At 40.7% G+C, this 14,536-nt stretch overlaps 1 protein-coding gene across 1 annotated transcript in view; it reads left to right on the forward strand.

The window, feature by feature from the left end:
- The first annotated feature begins 1,796 nt into the window (after positions 1-1,796).
- LOC125289719 (cell wall protein DAN4-like) overlaps positions 1,797-14,536 on the forward strand; it is a 29,058-nt gene continuing 16,318 nt past the window's right edge. Inside the window, exon 1 of the mRNA XM_048236693.1 lies at positions 1,797-2,266. Coding sequence (XP_048092650.1) covers positions 1,864-2,266 — 403 coding nt within the window. The 5' untranslated portion in view covers positions 1,797-1,863. The remainder of the gene's footprint in view (positions 2,267-14,536) is intronic.

Raw genomic sequence — 14,536 nt, forward strand, 5'->3', positions numbered from 1 at the left:
TTACAGCAACTTGCTGGCAGCAAATAACCAGCAAGTTGCTGTATTTCACTCTACAGTACACCTACTGTATATGAAATCACAGTACCTATGCCTGATACTGTAAATGCAAACTACAGTAGTACTACCAGTGCTGTAATGTATACAGTATTGAATTGTCTACTGTATTTTTAATCACAGTACTTATGGATCATACTGTAACTTAGTACAGTAGTAATACCAGTGCTGTAATATTATATACAGTAATTTTGGGAAATTCATATCCTGCTTTATCTACAGCCAGGATAAATTTGAAGGCTACTTACAAGTGAAACTTTAGAATAATCATTTATATATATACTGTATGTTTTTTGAGTTTACTGTCAAAATGCCAGGCTGAAGATGGTGTTAACATAACTCAGTTTCGCAAGGTATATTTAGCTGCTAACGTTAGCCAGCTGGGTGAGCTCATTGATGATGTTTGCTTGCAGCAACACATTTGGCAGCAACAGCCATTCACGCTATTCATCCGAACAACGGTTAATGATAGTCAGATGTGACTTAAAGTTAACTTATATCAATATTGCTAAAGTTAGCCTATTAAACTCACAAAACCGCATATGATTACGATGAGTTAACGCTACATAAGTTAGCTGGTAGCAGCTAAACCTCCACGCTAACGCTAACCAGCAGCACATCATCTTCAGCCTAACATTGTGACAGTAACATACTAGGCCTAGCACTACTAGCTAATGTTTTATATAAATTATATGAATATAATAAACTGTAACTTACTGAGAACTAAGGTAGGCCTAATATAAATGAGACTGCCAAAACGTTAACGTAACATAAAACATTAACGCAATGCCACCTTCACAGCAACAGCAACTATGATAGCTAGCCTAACGCTACTTAGTTGATCCAACAAGAATGGATGAGTTTGTAAGTTAGACAGTACAACGTACATAGACTGTACACATGCCAGAATTTAATGTAGTACAATTTCACAATGAAACATTAACGCTACATAAATAAATGCTTGCTTACCATTAAGGTGGAGCTGCTAACTTGACAGTGCTGAACACCGCTGGTCTGACTGACTGAACTGTTGCTCAAAAATGATCTCCCCGCCGACAGTTCAAACGCCGTCAAGGGTACACGCTTTCAATCACCACGCCAAAATTTCCCAGTAAACCATAAATTCATGACTTTTCAATATCTTTTCAAAATGATGATTTGATGGAAAACAACATAATATCAATGTCACCTTGCTATCTGGGAGCTTAACTTTGTATTTATGTGCAAAAAGAAAACAGAAAACCCCAAATGATTTTCTGCCATGTTTTTTCAAAATTTTCAAAAAGCTGACAAGTGAGGGAGGAGTCAGATTTATTACTGTGTTATGATTCGCAGCAAATTTTTATTACTGTAGTTTGACCATTTTTGACCATAATTCATAGCGAAACTACAGCAACATACTGTATTCACAAATACAGTACACATTTTTCTCAAAAACAGCAGTGATGCTGTGAAAATCACAGAATCTTGTTACAGTGAACCATTTAACTTTTTCTTGTAGCTATCCTGTACACCACACATGCAGTCAACCCAATTCTTACAACTGTGATCCAGGTGGTTGACAGTAATAGTGGTTCAGAGGCTGCAACCTCCCAATTGGCATCTACCAACAGTCCTGCACCTTCCACCTTATCCACTGCTCCCAACCTGACAACCCTGATGCCAAGCACAGTTGACCGCCAGACTCAAGAGCCCAGCACAGCCTTGTCATTGCCTGACGGAAATAGCTCAAATATCACAACTGACGTGACAACCCCTGAGACATCGTCATCATCATCATCTGCGGTGCCAGCAGGTTCCATCCTGCGTATGTCGACAGCCACCGCAACTGTGACAGAAGTGCACATGCCTGTAACGGACACATTCCTCCCTTCTGCAGGGACAGATAACAAAGAATTTACAGTGACAACAGAGACAGAAACTGTGATCCAAAGCTCAGGGATTCCAGGTTACTTCCCAACTACTGTCACAGCTAATGGCCCAGCTTCAACTCAACCTCCTGAAACTGAGCACACAAACACACCCTGGCCTCAATCTACTACGTCCACTTCTCCGACAGACATTAGCTCAAGTTCCTCACAGAGCAGCATTACAACACACCAGACACCCAACAGAGAAACTCTGACCACAGAAAATGAATCTACAAACTCTCCTACACTCCTTACCGACAAATTAGTGCCTGAATCAAGCCTGTCATCACACCTTACCTCAGGTAAGGACATTATAACAGCACACCATCACAACCTTATAGCTACAACCTGCAAAAATTTAAATCTAAATAAGATGAAAGAATCTTACACCAAGGCAATACAATGTATGTTTTTGATATTTCTTCTTGATATGCTGCATTTTCTCTTTTTTATTTTTTGTCCTTTTTCCCTTTTGTTGTTGTCCTCTTTCATTTACAATTTTGGCAAGTGAAATACTCTTGTTTCCTTGGAAATTATACTTAAAAATAAGTACAATTACGCCACAGGAACATTTCAATACAACAACAAATGGTAATAACAACATAACAACAAGACATATCTTAATTAACCTTGATTGCAGATTATTTTATTATATATCTATATATCATCATATATTTATATTATATCTATTATTTTGATTTCACTTTTTTGTAGCACAACCTGCTGAACCAGATTGTGTCATAGATAGGCTCACACGCCCAGCATTTCTCACAGTCTGCTGATAGAAATGTCAACTTCTGCATTCCACAAATCTGCAGACTCATTCTCTGAGTTAGGTGCCAGTTAGTTAGAAGTAGGGCTGAAACGATTAATCGAGTTACTCGAATAACTCAATTACAAAAATTACTCGAGGCAAAAACCCTGCCTCGAAGCCTCGTTAAATTCCTATGACGCGCACTATACGCGCAGGGATCTGATTGTTCGAGTTTGGGGGTTCCATGTTCCATATGTTGTGCATGCATTACCTGAAAAGAACGAGCTCCAGTTATGTATGAACAGTGAAGGTAACAAACTCTTAACAATGTGAAAAACGTTAACTTGAAGTGAAAATTGAACAATATGAACTATGAACTATGAAAATTGAACAACTTGAAGCTACATCTATCAAGTGTGAACATATGCTTAATAAAATATGGGAACAAAACATGGGAACTAAACGAATAATTAGTGGGAGCCCTGTGCTTGTTTCCCTGCAACAAGAAGGTGCATCTGGGGGTGATGGAAGACAGTGACACCCTCAGTGTGTTCGAAATGTCCAGTCGATTGCGCAATTTGGTCTTAGTTGCAGTCATTGCCGAAAACCCGGCCTCGCATAGGTAGGCTACGTGGTGGGAAATGGTAGCAACGTTTTCAGCGCTTTTACAGCTATCTCTGGATATTCTGCTTTGGTTTTAATCCAAAACCCGCCAGAGAGGTTTGCTCAAACACACTTTTAAGACCACCGCCATTTACATTTCGATCAACTGCTCTTCCTCCTGCGCTTGACATGTTAGGACTATTCGATATTGAAAAATGGGTTGCGGACCCACTCATTGGTTTGCCGGGATCTTTGAGGATGGGAAGTAACGCCAAACTCATTTGAAAGCGCAACAAGGTGATCAGCAAGACCAGCTGCGAGAGAAAGGGTCCTGCCTCAGTCTCTCCCAAAACCCCCACTACTGTTTGGCACATATCAAATACACCCCGTCCACTCGTCGTCCCCACAAATCAAGCTTGGCTTTAAATGAGGCTTAATTTTTATCTGCCAGTTTAAAGACAGTCGCCATTCTCCCCTGGAGTGACAGGTTGAGGTCATTAGGCAACCCGAATATGTCACACAGGTAAGCGAGTTTTGACACCCAGTCCTCATCACTAAAATGTGCAGCTAACGGTGACTTTTTTTCTGTAAGAAATCTCTGTAGCGGCTCTCGCAACTCAAACACTCTGGCCAGTGACCTGCCCCTTGACAGCCATCTGACCTCTGTGTGCAAGAGAAGGCATTTGTGCTCTGCATCCATTTCTTCACAGAGCTGCTCAAATAAGCGATAGTTGAGTGCGTGTGCTTTAATGTTGTTGATCATTTTAACTACATCAGTTAATACCCCATTCAACTCGGGCGACAGTTTTCGGCTAGCCAGCATTTCCCTATGAATGATACAGTGTGTGGGCTCGCAGTCAGGGGCAACCTCTCTAACCCTTGCAGTGAAACCGGACAGCCGTCCGGTCATGGCTGCAGCCCCATCAGTGCATACGCCAATACAAAAAGACCAGTCTAATTTTCCAGACACATAACCATCCAAAGCCCGGAACAGTTCTGCAGCTGTGGTGTTCGTTTGAAGTGACAGCACACACAACAAATCCTCCTGAACATCCTCCTCAAATATGTACCGGACAAACACCAGCAGCATTGCCTTATTTTCAACATCAGTTGACTCATCAACTTGGATAGCGTACCACGGTGACCCATTCACCCTCTCTAACATCTGTGCCTCAATATCCTCTGATATATCATCAATTCGTCTATGGACAGTGCTTGCAGAAAGCGGTACCTGAGCTATTTCTTTTTAGCTGCAGCCTCCCCAAGGAGTTCATTGTACATGTCTTTAGCAGCAGGCAGAATTAACTCTTCCCCAATAGTAAACGGCTTCTTAGCTTTAGCAATCCGACTAGCCACTAAGTATGAGGCTTTTAGCGCAGCCAATGCTCAATCGATGTGGTTGCTTTAAGCACTAGTTTTTGTCCTTCTTGCTCGCGTTTCTTACACTCAAAGAACTCAAGGGGTTTGTCTTTCAGTGTAGGATGCTTGGACTCTAGATGTCGAATAATATAGTGTTGAAGGCGGGACAGACAGACGTAAGAAAATAGACCTTGCGAAATGCAAACATGCGTGCAATCAAACAACTGTATATAGGTTAGTAAACACACAAGAAAAACTCCAAGCATACATTTGACAATAAAATGAAGGGCTTTCCTGAAAGAGTACACCTGAAAACTTGTTGAAATTCTGGGGCAATTAGACATTTGTAGAGAAGAACACTAATGGATGAAATATAAATATGATAGACTTAATGATGAAGGAAAAATAGTAAACAAAGAAGTTCCCCTAAATGTCAGTGTCTCAGCATTCTGATTCTTGGCAACTAATGATTGTGTATGTTGATTGCCTGATGTCATTCAGGTGCTGTTCAATGGTTTGAATCTTCAATAACCAATAGCATATGCAGGTTGAGCCTAAAGCTCTACTAGGATTCGAACTCTCAACCTAACAAACACCAGCACTAGGCATTATCCCACTGAGCCACTGACAATCCTACATATTGGGTAGTCACATTCACATGGTGAAAATGTGTGTTGGCAAACACACAACATCAAGAAAATTCCTAGCATGCATTTGACAATAGAATTAAGGGCGTTATAAAAAAAAAAAAAAATACAGATCTGAAAATGTGCACTGTTAATAATATCCACCTAATGATGGTTGTATGGTTGTTATCCAAGAAAAAAAATTACTCATATAGGAATATAGGTGACATAGGAGAAATGGGCTGAGTGGTCGAACTGTATTGGCCTATATCTCTGAAATGGAACAACATATCCAAATTATTTTGATAACTTTTGTGAGGCTTTGTCTAAACATTGCCTGTGAGAATTTGGTGAAGATTTGATAATTTTTGAAGCCTGTGAAACTTTTTATGATGTTTGGCTTTTCTCTGAAATTGTGGCAAAAGTAAACATTTTTAGAGCATAGGACCAGGGTGAAAAACATGCATCTGAATGTAGAGATTAATATGATGAAATAATTTTGAGTCTAGGTCAATCTGGTAAGGAGAAATAAGCGTTTTTGACAAGAGCGCCACCTTTGGGTGCAGTACCCCAAATTTTGGTTATGGGTAGTGGTGGGTACTGGTAACAATACTTGAAAATGTCAAGTTTCTAGGACTTACGGTTTATAGGAATATAGGTGATCTAGGAAAAAAGGCCTAAGTGGTCTAACTTTATTGGCCTATATCTCTGAAATGGAACAAAATATCAAAATTCTAAGCGATAACTTTTGTGAGGCTTGGTCTAAACATTGTCTGTGAGAATTCTGGTGAAGATTTGATTATTTTTGAAGAGTGTGACACTTTTTATAATGTTTGGCTTTTCCATGAAATTGTGTCAAAAGTAAACATTTGTAGACCATAAGACCAGGGCCAAAAAGATGCATCTGAGTTTAGACATTAATATTATGAAAGAATTTTGAGTCTAGGTCAATCTGGTAAGGAGAAATAAGCATAATTAACTTTTTTGTCCAATAGCGCCACCTTTGGGTGCAGTACCTCAAATTTTGGGTTATGGGTAGAGGGGGGTACTTGGAACCATGGTGCACAGGTGTGAGCGTTCGTCTCGGGATAAACATTTGGACGTCATCCCCTTCAGTTAATGGGCTATGTGTGCCTTGAAAGCAATGCATTTGGGTTGTATATCACAAACTTTTGCCCAAAGAAAAAGTTCCATTCTGTCAAAATCAAGCCCAACGTGCATTGCTTGGCAGCCCCCTCAAACGAGGTCAGGTTTACCATATTTACTGCGCATGTGATTCAATAGTAAATCACGATATATTGAAACTGAGCTGATCGAAATGTCCTCCTGGGTTGCGGGAGATGATGACACACTACGAGTTTCCACTTCTTGTCCCTGCTCTGCCCTTTTTTTCTCTAAAGAAACTTTTAATATCCATTTGTCCTTCTGTACACTTATTTCACTAAGGCTAGTTAGTAGAAGCACGAAACAGCAATGCGTAATAGCGTAGAGGAGAACTGAAATTGCAACATTTTGCAACAAATGATTCTAAACCTGCCCAGATCACGTCAGATTTTCTTGCGCTGCTGTTAATGCACACAATGGACACAAAACACAAAAGTCTCTTCTACGGGGCTATTTATTTCATTCACGATTAGAGTTTTTGTTGTTGTTGTTGTTGACGGCTCATAGATCCGGGGCTATCCCCAGAGGATCCGGGGCTATAGCCCCGAATGCCCAGGTCTAACGACGCCACGGCTGCGTATGGGAGGGTTCCCGCAAACTTCAGAATGCTGAGACAGGGCTGCCAACTTTTCAAAAAACCTTGGAGTGAGATTTGGTGGGGCCAACCCAAATTTTGCTGCGGAAATTTTTGTTTGGCTCATTCAGCATTATACCGTACAGTAAAAAAAAAACATACATCAGTGGTTCTCAGGTGTAGGGACCAGGCGTGGACGGATTATGAACTTTCGGGCCCCTGGGCCCACATGTATTAAGGGCTCCCCACTAATTGTCGCATATGTGGAAGGGGGGGTTGGGGGTCCTCCCCCAGAATTTTTTTAATTTGTTTGATGTGATTTCCTGTATACTGGTGCATTTTGGGGATGGCCAATACTAAATTCAATCAGATTCATAGCCTACATCCTGATGTGTTGATATTGAGGCAATGATTCCATGCAAAGGCTTCGGCTTCAGGGCCCCCTGACACCTTGGGCCCGGAAGGCCCGTGCAGTAATCCATCCCTGGGACCAGGGTCCCAGAGTTAAATTTTCATTGCTATCTAAGGAATCTAGCCTACTACTAGGACCATGGGCGTCGGAGGCATTGTGAAAGTGGGTGGGACATTTTAGCAGGGGGTATGGGGGTCCTCCCCCAGAAAAATTTTTTTGGACTAGATGCAATTTCCTGAATTCTGGTACATTTTAACAGGTTATTTAGATACTTCTATATAACAAAATAAAGCCAGCCTACGAAATTAATAAAAAGTAAATCATGCATAATTTAAAAATAACTCAATATATAGGCTACTTGGCTACGCAAGGTTTCCATTATAGCACCGCGGACCTTCAATGAACGCATGGAAAGTATGCCGCTCCAAGAAACGCATGTCTCAAAATAAAACTCGCATAAGAAATAAAGGGCTGTCTCGAATACAATCCTGCCCCTAAAGGCCTGTACTTTGTCTTAAGACCCAGGCCATAATTTGAGGATTTACACTTACAGTATCTAAGTGGACAAACTGGCTTCAGATATCCAACAGAGTGAATACGAGATTGTGCAGTCGCTGTGGTTAGTGACGTGATGCTGTTAATGGAGAGTTTTACATAACCTAGCGTAAACCTATAGGTTATTATTTATTTGGCATACCTATAAGGCTTTTTACCTTATCAAAAGTGAGGGGGATGACTGATCTCTTCAACACTGCAGGGGATTTGGCGCTTGTCACTGTGTGTGACAGAAGAGGAATGGGAGAATGCGTGTAACAAAAAAAAAATATTTATGAGCAATTTGCGCTAAAAATGGGAGAATCCAATGAAAATGACAATGAAGACTAAACAGATGCTGAAAACAGCACTGGTATTTCTCGCGACGGCAAAAAAGTGGGGGTCCAAACTAACAATTTTAAAAAAGTGGGTGGGTGTTTTGTAAGAATTTAAGAAATGTTTGTATATTTTAACTTTTAAATGCATCAATCAGGTGCAGTTTCAAAATAAATTCAGAGGTCAGACTTGCTTATTTTTATGGAAATACTTCATTTCATAATTCAGAATTATAACCATGCACACACAGTTGGAATAGTTATGGTGTTATTGCAATAAGTTCACAACCACAAAAACATATGCTACATTTCACAGTTCAGAAATGTTCAAAAATGTGTGTACATTTCAGCACTCCATGAAATTATGCAGAAGTGGTCACCTGTGTTATTCAGCTAGTTTATTTAAGATAATATATTGGTCATTATAATGGCCATAGCCTACATGCTATTCCTTTTTCAGGATGTACCCATATCTGCATGATGTGAATGTTTGCATAAGGCTTATGTCAGGTCATCAATATTTGTGTCTCGTTATTTGATTTTCTTCATATTTTTGCATTAATGTCACTAGGAAGCATGCCAATATAAATATATTCATTTATCTGTAATGGGATTGGCTGGAACCTGATAATATAAGAACCATGATAGTGGGATAATCTATGGCTGAGCAATTTACAAAAATGTATGTAGGCCTACTGACAAATAGTTTACATAGAATACATTATAATTTCGCCCCAATGAGGCTATGTAGAAATGTGTTGCAATTTCAAAACCGGATTACTCAGGAACCACTTATTGCACAGAGGCATGCTTTATATCCTCGTATTCGGTATGGTTTGCTGTTTATTGTGATATTGGGTTTGCCACGTGTTGTGTGAAGGGTTAGTGAAACATTAAACCGAGAGTAATGGGTGTGCACTGTGTGCAAAATGCAAATATGATTAGCCTAAATTGCACATCGGTTCAATGTTAAAGGGACACCAGGCAAGCCTGATGCTTTTTCTCTACGAAACTCCCCCTCGCTAGGTCTGAAGCTCTTTTCCTTTTCTTTGCGTCTTCCGTCAAGGGTTTTCGCTGCTTCTTCGCCGGCTCTGCCATTATACACACGTTTGCAACAATCTCTAGCGTTTTGTTAGCCTGCCTCTGTGCTGTAAACTGATACTGCTTCGTCGGGCGGTAGGATACACCGAACTTGCAAGTGGGATATTCTTCCTACAGGCAGTAGGGGCGGGCAAGAGAGCCTTCATTCGCCCCGTAATGAGTCATTTAACCATATACCGACTTACGAAGATGATTAATTAACACGAAAACGTTGCCTGGTGTCCCTTTAATTTTCTCGCGAACCATTTATCACAGCTACTTGGCGCTAATATCATTGGAAAGCTTAGATTCCACACGTTCACCTGATGTGTGATGTGATATATGTATAGGTTTAGTTTAGTTGAACCTCATCTGCCAGGTATTTGACCTACCAGGTTGACACTACAGCGTGAAAAATACTCAATAATACTCAAAGCATAACTGAAGCCGGCGAATGCGGGGGGAATGCGCCTGAAGTATCATCGCAAATGAGAGAAAATTTAGAAAATTCCACAGACAGGGGGTGCTCCTGAACCCTCTCACCGTCTCTGAAAGCATAACCGTGGCTCAACAGGTAGATCTATAGATAGGCTAAACTCATTTTTCAGGCATATGACCAACCGGGTTGACACTTCAGCGTGAGAAATCGGGGGTGTGGCGTGCGAGTGTGTGTTTAATCAAATGCGTGTATCTCACGGCCAATGCGTGAGAGTTGGCAGCTATGACTTGGGCTATTTTATTTCTTTGTTCCAACTTCCAAGTGGCCTAGGCTACGTTAGTCATGAATAAATGATGTCAAATGTTACTCATTCTTGACAAAAGGCAAAAGAGCTGCGTGCGTGCGGACATTTGAATAATGTCGGGCTGTAAACGGGTTTGGGCTTTTAAAAAGCTGCCAGTCTCGGGCTCGGTCAGAGCTCGGGCTGATTTCTGTGGGGCTCGGGTCTTGTCGGGCCTAAATTTTAAGGCCTGATTATAGCTCTACTTCCCTGACCAACAGTGGGTGGAGACCTTTAGATTCACAAGTCAGGGTTTGAAGAATCATGACGAATGATAGACCTGGGCCCAGTTTCCCGATAACGACGGAGACACGCTCTTACGAGGGTTTTCTACGATTCATCTTACGATCGTTCGTTTGGTTTTTCCAACTGTTTCCCGAACATGCTCGTAGCGTGAACGCGCGTGCACTGCTCTTAAGTTGCTCTTAATAGTTCTGAAATATCCTCTGATTTGACGGTGATTTCAGGTGACTGCACGTCACAGCTATAGGCCTACCATTTAAACTTCGGATCTACACATTAATTCACATCAATTCGAAAATAGAAACACTTTGACATCTGCATGTAAGCATCTCAAGTAGGTTATATACCACACAGAGACATAAATAATTGTAATTATTTTAAGATTAGATTGTTGCACCATGCAATAATTTTTCGCGGTGTCACTTAAGAACACGTTTGAAGATAAGAAAGAAGTCGAGTAACAAAGAGAGGGAATGTGTAGGCTTAGATTTTGATGCAGTAGGCTACAGACTACACCACATGTTGCTTTCTCTGCTTTTTACCTCATAGGCCTAATAAAATATTCACTTAGCAAATATAATGTCAAACTATTCTGGCAACGTCTCGTTTCATAACTTGATTGCATTTTTGTCCGCTTTTCATCACATTATTATGACCATTAAATGTAGGCTATTTTGCACGCTAAAATCTGATTCATCACAGGTAAACACAATAAAGAATGGGAACGTAAGTTGGATTGTGTATTCTAAGTTGTAATTCCTCTGTATGTCCTGTTGGTGACCTCAGTGAGAAGTATTGTTAAGACGCTCTTAGCCGCCGGTAACGAGTACTCTGGAGCACTCGTAGATCTACGAGTGTTTTCATGACGCTCTTAAGCTACGAAGGTTTCGGGAAACAGTCGGCAAATCTTAAGACATTCGTAAGAGGGACTTTACGACGCTCTTAGGCTTAAGATGCTTTCGGGGAACTGGGCCCTGGCTGTTACCCCGAGTACTCGTTGTCGGATGCCTATCTCAACAAACATCACATCTATCTATCCATAAATTGCAGGAACGTCTGTCTGTCTGTCTGCGTGTCGTTGGTCCGTTCGATTTCAAACTTGGCAGGTGTCTTGCTACTGGCATGAGTAGTGTCTTGCTACTGGCATGAGTAAGTGCAGTGCATAGTTTGACATTGTTTGGATAAGAAAAGCTAAATATATCGTTATAGGCTATATATCGGTAAAAGAAGCTCACGTTGGCTTTCTCCTTCTTCTTCATATTTGATGAAAAGTGTTGACGTTTAAAACAAGTTAAAAGTTGTTGATAGACAGCTAGTGAATGTATATAGTTTAAAAGTTTAAAAGTTGAATGTAGATAGTTTAAAAGTTGTTGATAGACAGCTAGTTTAATAGATAGATAGTTTAAAAGTAGACCGTTTAAAAGTTGAATGTAAAAAGTTCAGTAGTTTAATGGGTTACATTGTTTAACAGTGGATTATTGTAGTGAGGACTTTTATTTTGAAACAGTTTTGGGCAGAGGAAACAGTTGAATAGGATGTGTAGTCTTAATTTACCCAGATTGTATGCTTAAAGCCTGAGGCTGCAGGTGGCCTGAACACCTGCCATAGGATTCTAATTGCTTAACGGCCGTATTATGATGTCTGTCGGCAATGTTAAGTCTATGGGGATTTCTAAAAAGTTTTTCTTTAATAGTTTAAAAAGTATAAAAGTTTCAAAGTTGAAAAGACATAGCAGCTTGGTCCGTTTGAAGACCTACGTTACAAAGTTTGAACGAAGTTTCTAAGTTAAACTGTTCAAGAGAAATTGCGTACGGAAAAAGTGGTAAGCGGAATAATAATAAGAAGTTGTTGCCTTGGAAGAACAGTACAGTGCATTTTCATGCACTGTAATAAGAAGACTTCGGATAACAGAACAGTGCATTTTCATGCACTGTAATAAGCAATGACCGTACAATCTCAGGTTGGCATGTCTAGTCTGACTGATTGTGCAGAAATAAGTGTTGAAGGATTGCTGACATGAACTAAGAGAGCTAGTGGTTATCTCCACCCCAGGCATCCCAATGCTTACATCCTAAGGCTACATACATCCACACTATTCCATTTACATTTGAAACCAAACATTTCACATTACATTTGAAACCACTTTTATTCAATTTGCACCTCTCATCTACACTACACTACCCCAGCATTTTAGAGCTCCTGAAACGGGCCAGTTTGAAAACCCAGGCCCTGTTTTCATTTAAAAACTCTGGCTTTGCATTTTAATGTAGATAGTGAACCCATGAAACATCTGAAAATGATGACGTATAAACCTATGTTCCCTTCCTGATTGGACCTTGTCAGTACGATGTTTCTTGACTCTCCATGACTCACTTTTATTTTACTTACCACTACTAGTGAACGAAGTACAACCTATACTGGCCTTGCTGTTTTTGGTAGCATCTGTAGTGCGGTTATTTTCAGCATTTTACAATTTTACAGTTACAATTGCGTGTATGGTCATGTAATTTGTGTGAATGGTCATGTGATTCACATTTTAGGGGTCCAGAGCAGCCAGAGACTTTCTAATGTGGAGACACAGCACTCAAAAAATACTCCATAGAAATACATGGGGCTAGTTTGTCACGCCAATAGGGCCGTTGTCTACACATATCCCACCCCTTCCTCGGCAAAGCGTCGACATGTAAATACATTGAGCCAATCATGTGGTGTGATGTGAATACATTGAGCCAATCATATGGTGTGTTGTGAAGACATCGTGCCAATCATGTGTTGTGATCTCGCCGCTGGAGCAAGATTGGTGTCGTGAAGCCTTGCGCACGCGCAGTTCGACCCAAAGACTGTGCCCGATGAGTGCCCAACGTTGGTATATGGCCGCCGAGTGGAGGGACTTGCCTAAAAGGACTTTGGAGCAGCCAAGGTAATTGCAAACGTGGAATCTGGATGGAGATTGTAGTTGCTTTAAAACGCCATTCTAAAACGAAAACAGAATAGTGTGTGGATGTAGCCTAATTCTGATCTGTAGAAATCACATGCAGTCATGCCTAAATTCTGCTTACTGCACATTAATTATAGGCTAATAGCCTATTCAGTAGGCCAATACATTATTGAATGCTTAGCTGAAATGATGTTTTTCCCCCATCATCCTATTGTTAAAGCAGGCATACCTGCGGGCATGTAATCGGGCTACAGGTTTTCTACAGGAATGGCATGTTTGAACGGGCACTGCACTAGTTGTATAAACTTGCGATGTGTGCCGATCGGGTTGTTGGCGAAAACTTTAGCGTCAGCAAAACAACTGACGCTAAAGTGACAAATGTGTATATTCAGTTTGTTTTATTCTACGGAAACAAGCAAGAGAACACATCAAGTTGCCTAATGTTATAGAGAAGCGCCAGAGATTGCTGAGAGTCTCTGAAGGTTACGTCACACGATCTTAATAAACCCGTTTCCATCGACTTTATTAAGCATTATACCTTATCGCGCATCGAGTTAATCCACCCCCCTCTAGCGAATCAAATATAGATGCGCATTAGGATTTTTAATGCGCATTTCACGTGTTTCCAACCGGGATTTCTTATTCGCATAGATTAAATGCGCATTTGGAAGTTGGATGGAAACACGCTAATTCACTTAATCAGCTGATTAGGTAGCACATCTAAGCCAGATAGATCTGCCAATTAGTGAAATCACTTGATCACTAATTAGTGAAATCACCAGTGGGGTGTACTACGAATCTCGATTAGTGGGTTAGCGAGGTATGTTGCGCTCAAAGCCAGGGTATGCTGTGACATGAAAGTGGATCTGTTTTAGTGTCGCTATAACACCATGGTATCTTATGCTGTCAACCAAACCTGGTCGGTAGGAGGTTATGTGCAAAGTTATAGCTGAAATCGTGTAATCTACTGCACACTGACCAATCAATTGTCTTAAAAACGAAGTTCTCTCACGTGTAGGATTCTGTCATATATCTTACAGGTGGAGCTCCACCTCTACTAACATTTTGGATCTCGAATGTGCTTTAATAGTGCTGTGCGTGCAAATATCCCACTATGGACGTGCATACCATACAACTACTGATGACAATTGATTTATTTGATGTTATAGGT

Source organism: Alosa alosa, chromosome 24 (assembly GCF_017589495.1).
Source record: "Alosa alosa isolate M-15738 ecotype Scorff River chromosome 24, AALO_Geno_1.1, whole genome shotgun sequence".
In the NCBI taxonomy this organism is placed as follows: Eukaryota; Metazoa; Chordata; class Actinopteri; order Clupeiformes; family Clupeidae; genus Alosa; species Alosa alosa.